At 35.4% G+C, this 18020-nt stretch overlaps 1 protein-coding gene across 19 annotated transcripts in view; it reads right to left on the bottom strand.

Annotated features, from left to right (window-relative positions):
- Nucleotides 1-18020, bottom strand: part of NRXN1 (neurexin 1) — a 952284-nt gene that overhangs the window by 636278 nt on the left and 297986 nt on the right. For all 19 annotated transcript variants that reach the window (XM_070932260.1, XM_070932263.1, XM_070932252.1 and 16 more), the window contains one exon: nucleotides 1182-1483. In XM_070932260.1, the coding sequence (XP_070788361.1) occupies nucleotides 1182-1483 (302 nt within the window). The remainder of the gene's footprint in view (nucleotides 1-1181; nucleotides 1484-18020) is intronic.

The following is an 18020-nucleotide window of genomic DNA, read 5'->3' as shown; positions in this document are numbered from 1 at the left end:
TCAGAGAGCTTGTAAAAATGTCTTATCACATGTTTCTTCTAATAAGATGTTTAGCATCCTGCACAGGGGTTATCCTTAGAAACATTTTACACAGCTTTTGAATTGTATAGAAGAAGGCTCAGAGCTGGCTACAACCTCACTGGTAGACCTGTACATAAAAGAGATGTCTACATTGGGTTAAAAATCAGCAAATTGTCCAGAGCCAACAGAAGCTTCCTGGTAAGTGGTAGTAACTGGTCTTTCAGAGTCAAATCCCACACAGAGTTAAGTGTGATATATTGTTACCACAATGGAAAATTGAAAGGTTTACATTTAGGCTTTACTGTCTGTATCCCATTTCAGCCATAGATTCACAAGATATTAGCGTCTCACTATTAATGTAGTTCCCTCTCACTAAGTTTGGTTTTATAGCAAAGCAAAGGTTTGTTCTGAAAGCAAGTATAACCACTAAAATATCACAATCTTTTTTAACTTGACAATCAAAGCAAAATTGTTCACAACTATTTGAATGAAATAGAATAGAATGAACTATTTAGGATATGATCCTACCACCATTTTTGCATGGATAACTCTCATCAATTTCATTGGAATTCTTGCAGTAACTTATATACAGAAGTGCAACCTAAGGATATAAATGCTATGCATAAGTTCATTGGCAGGACATGTTTCTTTGAGGAAATTCTCTGTTATAAATGTATTTTTAGGTATTTATTCATCTTTATAATCAGTTTTCGATTTCTTAAAATATAATTGAGGGACCCAGTAGATAAAAGTAAAAACAAAGAAACATTCAGCTTTGTTTCAGCAATAGAAAGTGGGAGCTTCTGGAAAATTACAAGTATGAAATAGTAGCCTGGGAAATAATTGATTATCTAGGTGTCTAGTCTTCTTGATAAAAATGATCTACTCTTCCCAGTCCACCTGCCTCTCACACATAAACAACTTTAAGCATCTGGCTGTGTTTGTATAATTGTTCAAAGCAATCCTGGTTAAAAATTACTTTCTAGGTGTGCCTGTGCTCATGTATAAAAAGAATTATACATCTCTACATAACATGGTGAACCTTAGGGTTCAGAGGTCTGTTAAACACTCAGCTGCATGTTATTCTAACTGCAAGATCACCAAACACTTAGCTGTAGCAGAAGCAAAGTCAGTTATTGCTGTAACCATTGTACTGTTACCTGACGCAGATTCCTGGTTACTTTCACATCATGCCAGGCATTGTCATTAAATTTCCCATTCACAGGTTCCACCAGTGCTTCAAAGGCCCCTGAGCCCAAATTAATAACTAAGGAGACAGCTCCATTTTTCAGGGCAAGGTTGACATAATCAGCTGATTTCCCAGTGTGAAGCATTAGTCCATTCCTCTGTAGAGTTTTAAAGGACAGAGTAATTTCATCACTGCTGCTTTGGATAGGATTCTGGGAGAGGTCATAGCAGAAATACTCTGATCCTTTGAATGTTGCAATATATTCTTCTTTTCCTAAATAAACAAGAAAAGAGAAAGTCTTTGTAATTAATTGATTCTTGCACATACAAGATTGAAAAATGCAACAATCACATAAATTAAACTTTATTTTCCTAATGCACGAATCATAAGAGTTCTTGTATTCAGTAAGGTTATTCCCTATTGAAATAAAAATTAACAATTACTTAATTCTTTTGTTGACGACCCTTGGTTAAAGACAACTTGTATATAAGCTTTAAAATAAATTGTGGATACTTCAGCAAAGCCTGCAGGCCAATTTACTTCACATATGGTGAAATTGCAGTGTTACTGTTATTACTGTATGTTGTCATTATTGCTATACATATGTATGTGTTGTTAAGACATTTTGAAACACTCTGCATCTTCAAATTAAGTGATAAACAATTCAAGTACAAATTTTACACATAGACATTTGGATGAAGTGAGATCTCATATGGTTATTAAAAACAAGTAGTAATGGGTGGAAGAAAGGATAACAAAGAATGAATGGCACAACATACAGAGCATCCGTCCATGGCTTGGCACATCACTTATTTGAAAGACCATCTGAAAATAAAATTATATCTCTAGACAAGAGTTCTCTGTTCTTTATATATATGGAGCTAAAAAGAAGTTGGGGAAATCCTCATGGCTCTCTGGGGATGAAATGATCAAATAGATCATCACCGTGACTCTGCTTCAGACCTTAGATCCCAGAGATGTAGACAGCAGCTTGTCACAGTTGATGGTACAGTGCCATCTAGCAGCATTGTAATTGTTAAGTGCAAATAATCAGATTTGCACATGATTTCAAATACTTATTTTATTGTTCATGCCTATAACACAGGAATCTTCTCCTGGTGGTTTGCACCTGGGCCAGACGAGATAAGGTTCAACAGGATTGAAAGTGGGGACGGACTTTGCCTTCTTGTACCTATGTAGAGATTCTAGACTAATTCCCCATATGACTTTTCTGCCTAGCTCGGACAGTCTCTTGTCCAACAGTAATAATCATTATGGAGTCAGCCATGTTTTGGATCAAGCCGTAGCAGCTGATCAGCAGTGGGTGAGACAGGAGTATCTAATAAGCATTTGACCTGAACTACTGCCAAAATATATTCCATTTGACTCCCTTGGGAGAGGTGGCAAGAGGAGCACACACACACACAATCTCCCTCCCTCCCTCCCTCCCTCTCTCTCTCTCTCCCTCCCTCCCTCTCCCTCCCTCTCTCTCTCTCTCTCTCTCTCTCTCCCTCCCTCCCTCCCTCTCCCTCCCTCCCTCTCTCTTTCCCCCTCTCTCCCTTCCTCCCTCACTTGTGTAGCCAAGGAGTTTATATTTTTATAGAGGAAAGTTGATATGTCCATTGTAGGATAGAAATTAGAAAATAGCTCCCATTTCTAAAAGATTGTTCTATTATTCATTGTCCATTTACTGAAAGTCTATCATTAATTCTGAGATATGACAATATCTATTTCTTTTCACATTAATTTTCTTCATGTATATCTCTTTCTAGTAAATTATTGCAAGAAAAAAATCAACAATTATGACTGCACTAATTCCAAGCCTCCAAAACATTGAAGCAAAATCTTGGTTGAGATTTTTTTCCCCTCATTATTCAGTAAAAGAAGATAAAATGAGATGAAGTAGCCAAAAATTCTGCCAAAGAATCCCTATGATCTTCACACACATATATAAAATCTGCCTCCCTCCCCCAATAAAAACACAATAGAAAGTATTTGTAAGGTTTGTCTTTAGAAACAATGCCAGCAAATCACCAGGCTAATATGACAACTTTGACATAAGATGAGATGAATTCATGAGGATTGAGGATGTTAATCATTATTAATTCTGATAGTTACATAATTTGAGCTTGAAAAATAACGATGACTCTAAAAATTAGAGAATATGAGCAACAGATATACTCATACCATGCTTGTGCATTTTCCATAGATATTTGACAGCTCAACATGGGAAAAATGTTCCCCAGACTGAACATTTTCAGACTTAGTCCCAGACTAAGACTGAAGATAGGACTTCAGATGTTTTGAACAGAGTTTCCTGATTAATGTCATAGTTTAGATTTTGATTTGGAATAATGTCTTTGAGAAGACATTTTACAGTTTATTTAGACATATTGAACACACGTGGACATTTTGATCCTGTATGGCTTGGACTGAATTTTCTTTTCCTCACTGGCAATAAACACATATTAAATTTTATCTATGGTCATGCTAGCTATAAATAAAAATATCATTTGTATGAGATTACATCCTCTCATTTAGCAATAAAGAATTTTCCTATACCAATGTTAAGTGGACTTATAATGAATTTCCACAATTTTCAGATGTTGTTCATTTTAAGTTAGCACAACATGGGAAATATAATGAAATGACTCTCATATAATGAAATGACTCTCTTTCATATAATGTTTTTTTTTATTATTTATTTTGCTGTAGCATGTCATATTATTGGGGAATGCAGCTGATGTCTGCCACAGGCTCCTGAAATCCATTTTAAAATTAATAGAAGATTGCCGAAATGATGATGTGTAGCTATTAAAAACAGACTTCCTATATTGGGAGTTGGTTTTATAAAAAAATCAGAGAAAATTGAGGAATATCTTCAAAACATGGTCCTATCTATATTATGAATAGGAGACTATTGCTGCATTTTATTCTTTGCTAATACTTCTATAAAATTATTTTAACATGTTGTTAGTCATCCAGAATGTCATTCCTAGAAGGACAAGTGTTGACATGATATCAGTGTTCTAATATTTAAGAGGCTGTCACAAAGAAGAGCAGGTCAACCTCTGAATGGAAACTAATCAAGGAGAGATCCAACTTAGAAATAAGGAAAAGCTTCCTGACAGATATAATAAGTAATTGATTTGCCTCCAGAAACTATAGGTGCTCCATCTTTGAATGTGTTTGAAGAAGAGATTGGGCGGCCATTTTTCTGAAATGCTATAGAGTCCCCTGCATGAGCAGGAGTTGGACTAAAACACCTCTAAAGTCTGTTCCAACTCTGTTTTCTGAATTCTTGTGATTTAGGTTTCTGTTGCTTCTGAATCAGAAACCCAGTGGATTATGTATTCATAGAATATCTCTTTGATAGTATATTTCCATTCCCTTAAGGTATTAAAATAAGGTTTTATGTGTTGCAATGCCACAGTGTACTATTAAAAAAAACCCCTACCATCTTGTTCATTAATAGTCAGCTCATGGAATACAACAAAGTCATTCTTCCTTTCACTTAATCTATTATCTTTCTGTACTAATATTAAACTTGGCTCTTGCAAAGTGCATCCTAAACCAAGGAGTGACTAACTTTTATGTTTCTTAATCAATGTTTTCTTCTGTACATGAAGAAAGCATGTGCATGATGCATTTTCTGCATATTTTTGTATGCAGAAATACATGCCCTGGCCAGTCAGAACTCTAGGTGGTTGATGTATCTATTTTATCACTGAATTTAGTTCTAAAATCTCTACTGTCTATCTCAAGGTGAATGAAGCTGTACTATGAAATACAGTAGCAGTGGCAATAGGTGCCGTTCTATGAATCAAACAGGCCAACTACTTTTATTTATGGCAAGCCTAGTAAATGAGAAGCACAACTCCTGTGAGATGAAATAATATCTTTTTTTTAATTTATAGTATAGTGACCATTCATTCCACTCTCTCTTTCATAATGATAACTATAGAAATATTTATTAGATATCAGAGAACACTAGGAAAAACATCCGGTTTATTGCAGTGGTCTCTTTTGGGGCTAGTGGTACAACTGGAATTTTGAAAGCATGTTATATATATGTAGTGTACTGCCTAACTTTAATAATATGCTACCTATAACTAGTGAAATGTACTGTAACATTAACATTCCCTTCTACAGGAAGAGATGATCCCTGGTCCTTTTTTTCTAAGCAAGCAGGTTGCTGCTGTTCCTTGTTTTCATTTTCTAAGAAAGCTTGATATGGAGATTTTCAGATCAGAACCATTCCTGAAAATAAAGATGATGAGGTTGGTGTTTTGCTTCACAATATGTTCCTTCTTTGTGTAAGTCTCTCTCTCTCTTTTTTTTTCTCTGACTCTCTGTCTCTGTCTCTCTCTGTCTCCATCTCTCTTTGCCTCTCTTTGTTTCCATCTATCTCTATCTCTGTCTCTCTCTCTCTCTCTCTTTCCCTCTCTCTCTCTCTCTCTCTCTTTCCCTCTCTCTCTCTCTCTCCGTGTCTGTCTTTCTGTCCGTGTCTGTCTTTCTGTCTCTGTGTGTGTGTGTGTGTGTTTCATATGAAAAGATTAAATGGGGTAGTGTCACTTGTTGAAATGGGCAGCCATACAAACTGAATAAAGCAAGCAAGAAAGCCTATTGCATATCAAGGTAGAAATCTGTAAACATATTGGCATCTCCATGGGACCAAGTTCTATAGAACTAAAAGGAAACAGCAGATATTCTAGTAATCTTCCAGCACTGTATTTAATATAGCCATTTCAAGTCACATCATGAGTTTAGACAGTTGTTAAATGAGCAATTGTGAGACAGCTGGCAAATGACATTATATTTGCTATTTCTAGTTCAGTCATAAAACAGCTTGAATCATATATGTTCCTTTCAATGAACTTTTATTGCTTTTTGTTGCCTGGAAGAGATCTTTCCCTGACTTCAGTTACAAAACTGTGGTGATGAGTTTGTGCATCTGCAGGAGTCCCTTGACAGCTTCCCACCAAACAATTCTGGAAAATACATTTGGGAGGGTAATGACAGGAGTATATAATACATGAATGCAGAACAGAAAATAACAAGTCAGGAAGGATTGGCTTAGTTTTATTTATAATGGTTTTATATTGTTATTGTTGTTGTCTATTGTAAGCTGCTCTGAATCTTATTAGATTTAGTGACAGTAAGCAGGGCAATCAAAGAACCACCAAGACCCATCCCCACCAACGCTGACAAGGCAAGCCCCTATAATATAAAATGAGAACAAACCCCACACCCTACCAGCACTGATGATGTTACCTAGTAGTTTGCATAATGAAACATCTGCAAGGAAACAACCAAACTCAGAGAGAACCAAGGACCCCTCATTTCAACAGTGAGCAACAAATATTCTCTGCTATCAGTATATAACATATGAACTATAATCAATCAATCAATCAATCATCAATCAATAATTCAATCAAATCAAAATCAATTAAAAACTGAACTGTACCAGGTCCTATGGTCTGACGTTGTTGGATCTTCAGTCACTTACTTTTTTAAAAAAATACTTAATTATTTTCTAAATTAAAATAGTTATTATTTTCATATTAGCATGAGAATGCAAAATACATCTCTAGGGCCAAGGTCTAAAATTATTTACTTGTGCCACCACAGATGTTCAATGACCTTTCCACTGTTGTAAACCTTTGTACAACCTGATCCATGATTTCCTTTATCAGACCTACTTTAATTTCCCAACAAATCCAAGAGAACATATTTTAATCAATGTTAATTAAATTTCTTGAAAGAAATAAAATCTACCTTTTCAACATAATAAAAATCTCAGAGTCACTGCATAGTTAGATGGAGAGCATATTTCAGAAATAAAGATAATCATTCATGCTTTTGTACTGTCACCAAATCTCATCCATATGAATGTCCTTTTTATATAAAGGAGTTGGAGTTGTTTTCCTTTTGTGGTTTTAACAAGTTGCAGAAATGCACAAGGAAATGATGAGAAAACTAAAGTTCTACATTTAGGCAAGAAAAATATAAATGTACAGATATAGTGTAGGAGGGACCTGACTCAATAGTAATATCCTAGTGGACAATCACTTAAATATGAGCCAGCAGCACATTGCAGCTTCCAAAAAAGCCAGCACAGTCCTGTGCTGCATTAAGAGAGGTATAGAATCAAGATAATGTGAAGTGTTAGTTCCACTTTATAATGCCTTGGTAAGATCACACTTGGAATATTACATCCAGTTTTGGTCACCATGATATAAAAAGATGTTGAGACTCTAGAAAGACTACAGAAAAGAGCAACAAAGATGATTAGGAAACTGGAGGATAAAACATAAAAAGAATGGTTGCAGGAATTGGGTATGTCTAGTTTAATGAAAAGAAGGACTAAAGATGACATGTTAGCAGTGTTCCAATATTTGATGGGCTGCCACAAAGAATAGGGGGGTCAACCTATTCTCCAAAGCACCTGAAGGTAGGACAAGAAGCAATGGATGGAAAATAATCAAGGAGAGAACCAACCTAGAACTAAGGAGAAATTTTCTGACAGACAGAATCAGTGGAACAGCTTGCTTCCAGTAGTTCTGGTTGTTCCAACACTAGAAATTTTTGAGAAGAGATTGGACAACTATTCGTCTGAAATGGTATAGGGTTTCCTGTTTGAGCAGGAGCGTTGGACTAGAAGAGCTCCAAGGTCCCTTCCAACTCTGTTATTCTGAAATATCATTATCAACATAATCTGGTGATCTAAACTTGGGAGCTTCTACTATTCTGTCAATCTTTAAACAAGGCAAACAACCAAGTTAATGTAACTAGGATAACTTTAGTTAGCTTTCATAAAGATGTTCCGTCAGTTCAGTCTTATCAATGAAATGGAAAATTTCTGAGGAATAACCAATTACTTTATTCTACCTTTAAATTCATTGATTTGAATTAGTATTTTATTTATTTGTTTAACTGTAAATTTGAATAAAAACATAATAACAAATAAACTCATTGGTTTTAAAGAATTACTTTTTTTCTTCAGCCCTGGTTTTATTTCTCTGTCAGCATATAACAAACTGTGATGGAATTCACACATCTGTTCAAGTATCATTAAAGGCCTGCCTGCTTATTTTCTCCAGATGATCTATATAAATGGATTTTATTTTTAAGTAGTCAGTTAAAAATGAGAACACAGGAAAAACAGAAGTGAAAAAAAAATAAAAAGCAGAATCCTTTCTCTTTCAAAAAAATAAAAAGATACAACAAAATTTTAACTGTTACACATTCTCAAATCAGAACAAAACAGCAGGGGAGAATTTTCTGATATATGTTCCTTCTTTTTGAGGAGATAATCCAGTTTATAAGTGTCTTAGTACAAAGGTACTAAGGGTAAGGTGAGCCCAGCTCTCTCACACATACACAAAAAATATTATTCCATTTCCCTCCTTGACTGAGGAGTCCAAATTAAGGACATTACTCATTTGTATTTATTCATGTTTTTTTAAACAAAAGTCTTTTTTCCCCCTGTGGATTGAGTATACCCTGGAATGATTGAATAGGATTCCTTTCAAAATTCTCAATTCAGTCTGCATACTGTTCTTTTTTTTAATTAGTTCTACAAAAATTATGATCAAAATACTGAATATCTGGTACCTTATAAGAGTTCAATAAACAGGCCCAGTTACTAGGAAAAGATGGTGGCTCAAAATACATTATATAGATCATTGCTCATTCATTAGTTTATTTTCCACTGTTTTCTCTAGTTCTATAATGGAAAATATCCACCCCCAGTTGCCTTTGGCCTCCTAGTTAGTTAGGGAATTGCAAGAAACTTATATGGACTTTATGAAACAGAGCCTGGTCCTGGAGTCCCTTCATGCTCTAATATCTGTAACAAACTTTGCTAATACCAAAATGAATATATGCATGTGCTGACATCATAGAAATAACATGACTATGTGCCTGCATAATGACTTCTCATATAAGTATCTAAATCAAGGCATTTGCATGATGACATCATCACCAATTTGTCATTTGTCCCTTGTCATCCCTGCAGACACACAGAATTCCATGTGTGTCAAAGTCTTCTGACACCTGGAGGCTGCTCTAAAATTAGATTTTTTTTCAGTGGCAGGTGAAAATCTGTTAGCCTTATCAGGTAGACCAGACTGATATTATATGTTCACTCATTCAGTCATTTCCATTAATTAGGTATGCATATACTGTATTATAGACATAACAATGACAGATATAGTGGTATCTACAGATCAAAATATGGCAGAGATATAAAAACTTGACTAGTTGGCAGTGATTAGAAATCAGATGTTATCAAATGGTTAATGAATTTGGGCATATCTCCTGGAGGATGATCTCCACATCCATTACACCAAAGTAACACCTGCAGCTTACTTATATAAAAGGATGAGTACTTGGTTCACATCCAGTTTCTCAGTTTCCTTCCTTCCCACCCCCAATAAATTCTTTGAACCAAGTTCCATGAAAAGGATTGTGTTTCTACGTTCTATCATACCATGATGTTATCATCTGGTATTGGATTTGTCTCTGATGTGTGTAACTCTAACTAAAATGGATGTTTTTTTACTAACTGATACTTAAGAGTAGCATCTGAAACATTAGTATGTATTATACAGTGTGGGAAGTTTGCTACCTAATCTTTCTTTGCCTTTGAACTATAGCCACACAATAGAGATAAATATCTATTTACACAGTTAACTTGAGCAAGGGACAAATACTCCATAGAGCAGGGGTGTCAAACTCACATCATCACAGTGGCATCACGTGACATATCAGAACTTTTTTCCCCTTCACTAAACCGGGTGTGGGTATGGCCAGCACGTGACACATCCAGCCCGTGGGATGGCAGTTTGACAGCCCTGCCATAGAGGATTCCTGCAGTACCACCAAGTATTGACTTCATTAGGGAAAACTTAATTTTAACATTTGACATCTGTCCAGATTGATATGGATCCCATTATCCTGGACCCCATTATCCTGGGGACCAATGTGGCTAATGGTCAATAACTAAAATTCTTGAGACCTGGGAAAAAATGATAGTCAGGAGAAGTTTTCTAAATCCTAAATAAATTAAATATTCTCAATATATTTATTTTTTTATTAATTCAGTGAAGACCATTTTCTCTCCAACATTTGGGCAAAACCACCTGGTTTGGATTCCTAGTTCATAAACCTATGAAATTAGGACTTTTTCAGTTTGCCTCATGTTTGATTGTCCTAGTATATGCCACACACATTCCTGCTGATCAACGTTCAGAGAGCTGAAGCAGATTGGATGCGAAGAACTCCTTCCCAGCATTTGAAACTCCCTCAAGTTACCTATCATCAGAGTTAGGTTGGTTAGGTTCCACATCATTCACCAGATCAGTCCAAATGTTCCTATAAGATGCAGTAACTAAACCGTCCATGTTGACCAAGAGAAAGCAAATTACCAGAGAACAGCATATTGAAGCAAAATTTAGACATTGATTAAAAACAAAAGCCTATCATCAATAAGAAACACTCCACTTTCTTGTTCAGCCACCAAAGGTGATTAACTAAACCCAATGTAACACAATGGTAGCAAACAAAGCTGATAAGAATGGTATATTGATTTTAACCATAATCGGAATCCTTCTTTCCTCATTTTAGCTCCTACACTGAGTCTATGTTAATCCTGTCTTCTTCTTTTAAGGAAAAAGTAGGGGTGGCATTATAAAACAATCCAGAAATGATTATTTTATACTATATATTAGTCCCTGCTATTATTTTTAAAATGTTTATTTTGCAACCCGTTATTTCTACAAATTGTTGAATTACATTGCCCTCTACGTTTTAACCCCTTGACAGACAAAGTAGATTGAAACTGAATTCATGTGGGCCATAAAGCAGTTATTTTGATAGGTTACAGCAAAATAGATCTTGTAGGTTATGAATTATGCCTTATGGCTCATTCTTGCATAAGTACTCACCCTGTTATGATTTATTTGAGAACCACAAACAAATCATGCCTTAATATGACAATAATTTGTCCAAGATCCCCTAACAGACCTGAGATCTCAACTGTGGTTCTCCAGCCTATGCATTATACACTGTACACTACACATTGGTTACATACGAAACTTTAAACTACGGCACTTTGTTTAATACACATTTGATTAAATCAGTGAGACAAGTGGAAGAATCTTAAAAAAACATGATAAAAACAAAATATAAGGAATGTTGAACAAAACATACACCCATAGGGAAGGAACAAGGAATATACAGATAAATAAATAAAAGCCTGTGTTGCTTTGAAATGTTAACCCCAGACTTCAAAAGTAAAAATATTCTGTCTGAAGTGGATTCTTTTTGCAGATGAATAATCTAAAGCAGATTTATGCAATCAATTACCAGTTTCAGAGGTAGATAAGCTTTATTCTTTCTCAATATTTTCCTTGAGTTTAATATTTCAGAGTAATAACCCATTCAAATTATCAGTTAATCTCTATTTTTTATCAAAATGTATTTGAAGTTTTGTAAATACAAATACTAAAAAAACTACTTGAAAGCTACTGCGTTTTATTCCTCAAAACACCTGTGATTATGGGTCATCAGTTCTTCCTAGCTAGTTTATCACAATGAGAGTTTTGACAATGGCATCAATTATTCAGAGAAGTGTTGGCCTTCACATCACTGGATGCATTTGAGTAGAAGTTTAACAACCATCAGTTGGGAATGGTTTAATCTGGTATTTTACACTGGGTAGGAGTTGAATTTGGTGGCCTAAATTACCTTTCCAATTCTGTTCAGATATTATGGCTGAATTGGAATTATTGGGTAACATGACTAGAAGGTGGCTTCATTCACATATAAAATCATAAACATTGATTTATGAAGCACAATACAATTCATAAAGTTGCAATAATTCAAATTTACAAATGAATTTACAATTTAGAATTAGAATACTTTATTTGGCCAAGAGTGATTAGATACACAAAGAATTGTCTCTAGTGCAGAAGCTACATGTAAAGCAACAGAATTATAATAATTGTAATAATGATACAAATAACATTGGGAAGTAGAGAAGACAAGAAGGATAATAATAATACTACAGCCATACGATATGGGTAAATACACTTAGATGTAGTACTATACTATGAGGATTAGGTATTCAGCAGATTGATGACCCAAAGGAAAAAAAAGACACTTTTTCCCTGGTCTGATTATTTTGGCATTCAGTGCCCTATAGCAATGTCCCAAGGGGAATGTCTATGAAGATTCTCAGTCATCCATGTCATGGTTATCTCAAAGGTGCTTTTTCAAGAAGCAACTGGAATTTCTTGTTTTTCTTTGATAATGTTTCACTTCTCATCCAAGAAGCTTCTTCAGCTCTGACTGGATAGTGGAGAATAGAAGGATTTATACTCATTGCAGACAGTTGGCCATTTGCATTCTTTTAGAGAGTCACTGAGGCCACTTGGAGGCTTATCTGTGTCCTGAGTAGTGAAAATAGGTGTGGAGCCTTCTTGGAACTGCTAAAAAGACTGTATTGTATACTGGAGATAAATTATTTTGTATCCCTCCCCCTCTGTTGAGAGAGGGCAGTTAAATATTGACATTAAATGGTCTCTTTGACCCCTCTTTCAAACCAAAGGTCCTCTCTGTTCAAAATGTGGACTTTGCTGCCTTCAAGAGAGTGGCCTTTGTCTTTTAAATGCAAATGGACTGCTGAATCCTAAGGAGAACAAAGCCATCAGGACAAGATCCACATTTTGAACAGAGGACCGCTGCTTTTTCATGTTGCCTTTGTTTAGTATTTATTCCTATTTTTTGTGATTGATTGTGTGCCATCAAGACACTTTCAACTCCTACTGATCACCTAGTTAGGTTTCTTCATAACAATCTATCCATAACCTGTACTTTCAGATCACCCAATGATGTACACATTGGCACTGAAATTGAGTCCATCCACCTTTGTGGTAGTCATCCTTTTCCTCTCTTTCTTTCTACCTTACCTAGCATTAGAGTCTTCTCCAGAGAGTCTGGGTATTTTCATAATGTGTACAAATTAGAATAATTTGAGCCTGATTATTTGTGCCCCAAGCAAGAGCTCTGGACTCCTTTGTTCAATGATCCATTGGTATGGTTTCTTAGCTGTCCATAGTATTATCAAAGTCTTCTCCAACTTCATCATCAGATAGCCTAGTTTGAAAACTACTTCATTTATATTGTTGAATGTTGAAGGCTGAGAATAAGGAGGCATTCTCTATATTCCCTATATTCCTTATAAATTCCTATATTCCTTATAATTATATTTATACATAGGATAGGTCCCATAGTAGATGAACACCTGCCTGTGGAACAAGCCAGCTTCCAGCCATAGCTGTGTAAACTAGGTGTTAATCCTAACTGGCTGTATTAAAGCAGGATTTCAACGAGGACTAAAAATCACAGCCATGTTCTCAGTTGACCTAATTGTAGCATAAGACACTTTTTCAATAAAAAGTTGCTGGCCATTAAAACAGTATCCCAACAATAGAGACATTTCTTTGAGGGAGCAACCCACTCGATATAGGTATGCAGAGATAGCAAGCCTTTGGAGTACCTGCAGGAGACACTGATTCCTCACTCCATATTAGATAAAATGAAAATAATTGTTCTAATTTTTTTTTATCTCACTTATGTTACTAGCACAAGATCGTAGATGAACTCTGAATATGATATTCCTTCGCCATCTTCCCCAACACATTCTTGGAAAAAAAAAAAAACAATTTTTATACACCTTTTCTCTCTCCCATCCCTGACAATAATAATAATAAAAAAAATCCAAAGAAATTAGAAGTGGGTAGTCAGGCAGTAGATATGTTCAATTGGATTTATTTGCAAATATATGTCAGGGCTTTAATGGCTGATTCTCAGGGAACCCCACAGACTAATTCTGCCTCTAAGATGGAAAAATATAAATTTCACAGTATACAATACAATAATAGAACCTTGAAAAGCTGAGGATATTTTTGTTTCAGTTCCTCTTATACTAAAGGGAGTCAAGGTAGAGACATTTTCAATTTCTTTCCAACACCGTCTTTCTTTTTTAGGTAATTCATGTTTTGCTTACTGTGATTACATTATTCCTTTAAAGTTATCTTGTTGTAAGTACAATAGAGAAACTAATTAAAATATTATACCTAGGTTAGCAATTGAAGAAGATAATGAAAAATTGCTGCATCAATATTGGCATTTTTTTCATTAGTGCCCATTGGACCACTTGTAACTTGTATATAGGGGATGCGGTGGCTCAGTAGCTAAGAAACTGAGCTTGTCGATTGAAAGGTTGGCAGTTCAGCAGTTCGAATCCCTAGTGCCACATAACGGGGTGAACTCCCGTTACTTGCCCCAGCTTCTGCCAACCTAGCAGTTCGAAAGCATGTAAAAAATGCAAGTAGAAAAATAGGGACCACCTTTGGTGGGAAAGTAACAGCGTTCCATGCATCTTTGGTGTTTAGTTATGCCGGCCACAAGACCACGGAGAATCTTCGGACAGCGCTGGCTCTTTGGCTTTGAAACGGAGAGGAGCACTGCCCCCTAGAGTTGGGAACGACTAGCACATAGGGGAACCTTTATTTTTACCTTAACTTGTATATGGAATACAGGAAATAAAATAAAAATAACATACTAATCATTTAGTTTTATAATTATTGTAAATATTTTTAAATAAGAGGCTGATTAAAAAGAAAGGAAGTCTTTTTAAGTTAAAGATTTTCCAACAGTATGGTATAGCTTTATTGAGAATGAACATAGAAGCAATAATTGATATATTCTTTCTAATGCACTTAGGATATGGCTAGGGCATATATTTATTAGTTTAAAAGAGCTTATTATTAGTAAATGTAGCATATTTGGAAATTCTACTGTATAAAAAATTAGCTCAATGTACCATGTATTTAAATTTTTTAGTGACAAAATAGGGTTTGAAATCACAATGGAAGCTCTGCCACTAACATACTTGCAGGTGGTGTCAGAATACAAGTACAAAAATTGCAGAGTTTGAATTGCGATATGTTTTATAATTTGCCACCCCCACCCCCCAGGTATCCATGCATTGTAGGAACATATATAAAAGATAATGATATCTGGAAGCTTCAGAAATCCAGATGGGAAACAGCCCAATAAAAGAATTGTTTTCAAACATCTTACATACAATAAATTCAACACAATAGATAAATCTTTAAGAAATAAAAGCATGTGAAAAAATGCACAGAGATATATTTTTTGAAAGTCCTAGGATTTTTTTTTAAAAAAAGTGCTGATTCTTATAAGCTGATAATATAGATAAGATATGTGATACTCTTGGGAAACATTTTTATAGATTGGTGGCCGGAACAATGAAGCTGTTTTCCTTGAATTTCAAACCCCAACATGTTTGTCATTAGTATGAAAGGATTTCTGAGAATAATCTCTGATAATGACAAGATACAGACGCAATTTCTCATAACACAAGAGTGAAGGTAAAGAAGTCACTGCAGTTAACGTAATGGACTGTGTATATGTGTACATCTCTTTCAATCGCATGATTTGTGATTTCTTGTAGAGTTGAGATTGATAGAAAATGTTTCAACTAATCCTCCCATAGGTTCTGAAAGTTCTTCACATAAGCATCTCAGAAAAAAAGTGATGCAAATCACTTTCAAATTGCTGCCTAGTAACTTGACCATGAAATCACTAGACGTTAAACTCAATTTAAGGGAGCCTTTATTTTTAAAATAATTTGAATGGCATGGGTAGTTAACCAGAACTACTTAGTTTAACCCCAGATAAAATTGAGTTTCTTTGGATCTAATGCCAACCAATTCAAGGTTAATTGTCTAGAATTGTTAGCTAGAAAATCAATTACTCATGGCCCAAGTAAGCATTGGGATCCTTAAGGGTCATTGGGATTTTTTCATTAATTGCATTGGTCTTTCTCTTAGCTTCTCTTTTTCTGTCCCATAATCTCTGTTAGGCATGCATGTATATATGTAAATATATGTATCTTTGTGTACCTCTCTGTGTGTAAACTTTTGCTTTGTCCATAAAAAGAGCAGTCAGTATTGGTAGCTTTGATTTCAAGGATTTAAAGACTATTACAGAGGTGATAAAAATGCACACCCCATGGAAGGGGTATGGTATTGTTTATTTTATTTTCTAAGAGAAATGTGGTGTACTTCAGTCATTCCCTACAGCAAAAAAATAATAATAATAACAATAATAGCAAACTGCTCTAGCTCATATCTCAAATAAAGTGCTTCTAATAGCTTCCCCTTTTCTTTGCTCTCTGCCTCAGAGCTCCATAGTAATTACTCATCAGTTGTTTAGACATATAGCCCCAGAGGCTTGGACTTGCAACATTAAGGAAATATCTACTACAAAGACTGCAGTAACAAAACCAGTTTGCATTCACAAATAGTATTATAATCTCCCCCATAAATTACAAAATCAGATATATTTTAGCAACTGCTGCACTTTCTCTTTTGCTTTTCTAGCATCCACTCCTCCTATTATATTTGAAAGAAAAGATTACATTTTAAACTTACTAAAGTTTAAAATAATAATTACTATTCTATTAACTGAATAAATTTCTTAATTTCTAGGATGTGGTCTACTTCATTAAATGCTATGGTAGCAGTGGTAGGTGGCTACCAGTTTGCCCCAGATCGGGTGAACCGGTAGCGGCGGTGGCAAGAGGCTCTGCCGACCTACCTGGACGTCTCTGCACATGCACAGAAGCTTCTGCACATGCGCAGAAGCATCACACCCAAGCGTGAGCATGTGCATGCCCGCGAGTGAACCGGTAGCGACCGAAATTAAAACCCACTACTGTATGCTAGGTCATATTGCATTTTTAAAATTTATTTTGGCTTTGTATATGTTATTCAAACTGAACCATTTGTAAACCATAATTTATGCATTATGGTATTGTGAAAAATTGACCATTGTGAATTATTCAGTTAAACAACTGAACGCAGCCTTTATCTGAGCTTTATTTTCTATTTTACTTTTTGCTATCAAGTTACAAGAAATGTCTCACCTCTTCATTTATCTGCGTTAGCTTAAGGGCAAGTACTAGCAAATCTCTCTCAAGGAAAGAAAACAGTGTTTGAATCTCTCCAAAAGAAAAACAGCCTTTGCAAACACTCCGAAGATTGTTTCAGTTTACAAAAATGTTTTTTGGTGTAATGGAACTCCAGCTGTGTTTCAGGGACTAGATTAGAAAAATGCTTCCAAGTAAAGGGAACTATGGCAACATAAGTTTTTTAAAATTAGTGGACCAGAGGAATACTCTCAATATAATTTACTTGGACTTCAGTAAGGCATTTGATAAAGTAGACCACAACCTATTACTTGATAAGATAGAAAAATATGAGTTAGACAGAATCACCACCAGATGGGTTTGTAAACTGTCTGATTACACGTAATGTGTAATCCGCAATAGAACTGATACTACATGGAGAGAAGTATGCAGTGGGCTACCCCAAGGTTCTGCCTTAGGCCCAGTTCTCTTCAATATCTTTATCAGTGATTTAGATGAGGTAATAGATGAGGAACTCATCAAGTTTACAGACAACACCAAGCTGGCAGGAATAGCCAACACTCCACAAGATAGGCTTAAGATTCAGAGAGATCTTGACAGATGTGAACATTGGGCCCTATCCAGTGGTGGGATTCAAGTAATTTAACAACCAGTTCCCTGCCCTAATGATTTCTTCCAACAACCAGTTCACCAAACTGCTCAGAAAGTTAACAATCGGTTCTCCCAAAGTAGTGCAAACTGGCTGATCCCACCTCTGGCCCTATCTAACAAAATAAAATTCAG

This window comes from Pituophis catenifer, unplaced genomic scaffold, assembly GCF_029215685.1.
Source record: "Pituophis catenifer annectens isolate HBS135680 unplaced genomic scaffold, rPitCat1.0.hap2 SCAF_1, whole genome shotgun sequence".
In the NCBI taxonomy this organism is placed as follows: Eukaryota; Metazoa; Chordata; class Lepidosauria; order Squamata; family Colubridae; genus Pituophis; species Pituophis catenifer.
This window is presented reverse-complemented; position numbering and strand designations above follow the sequence as displayed.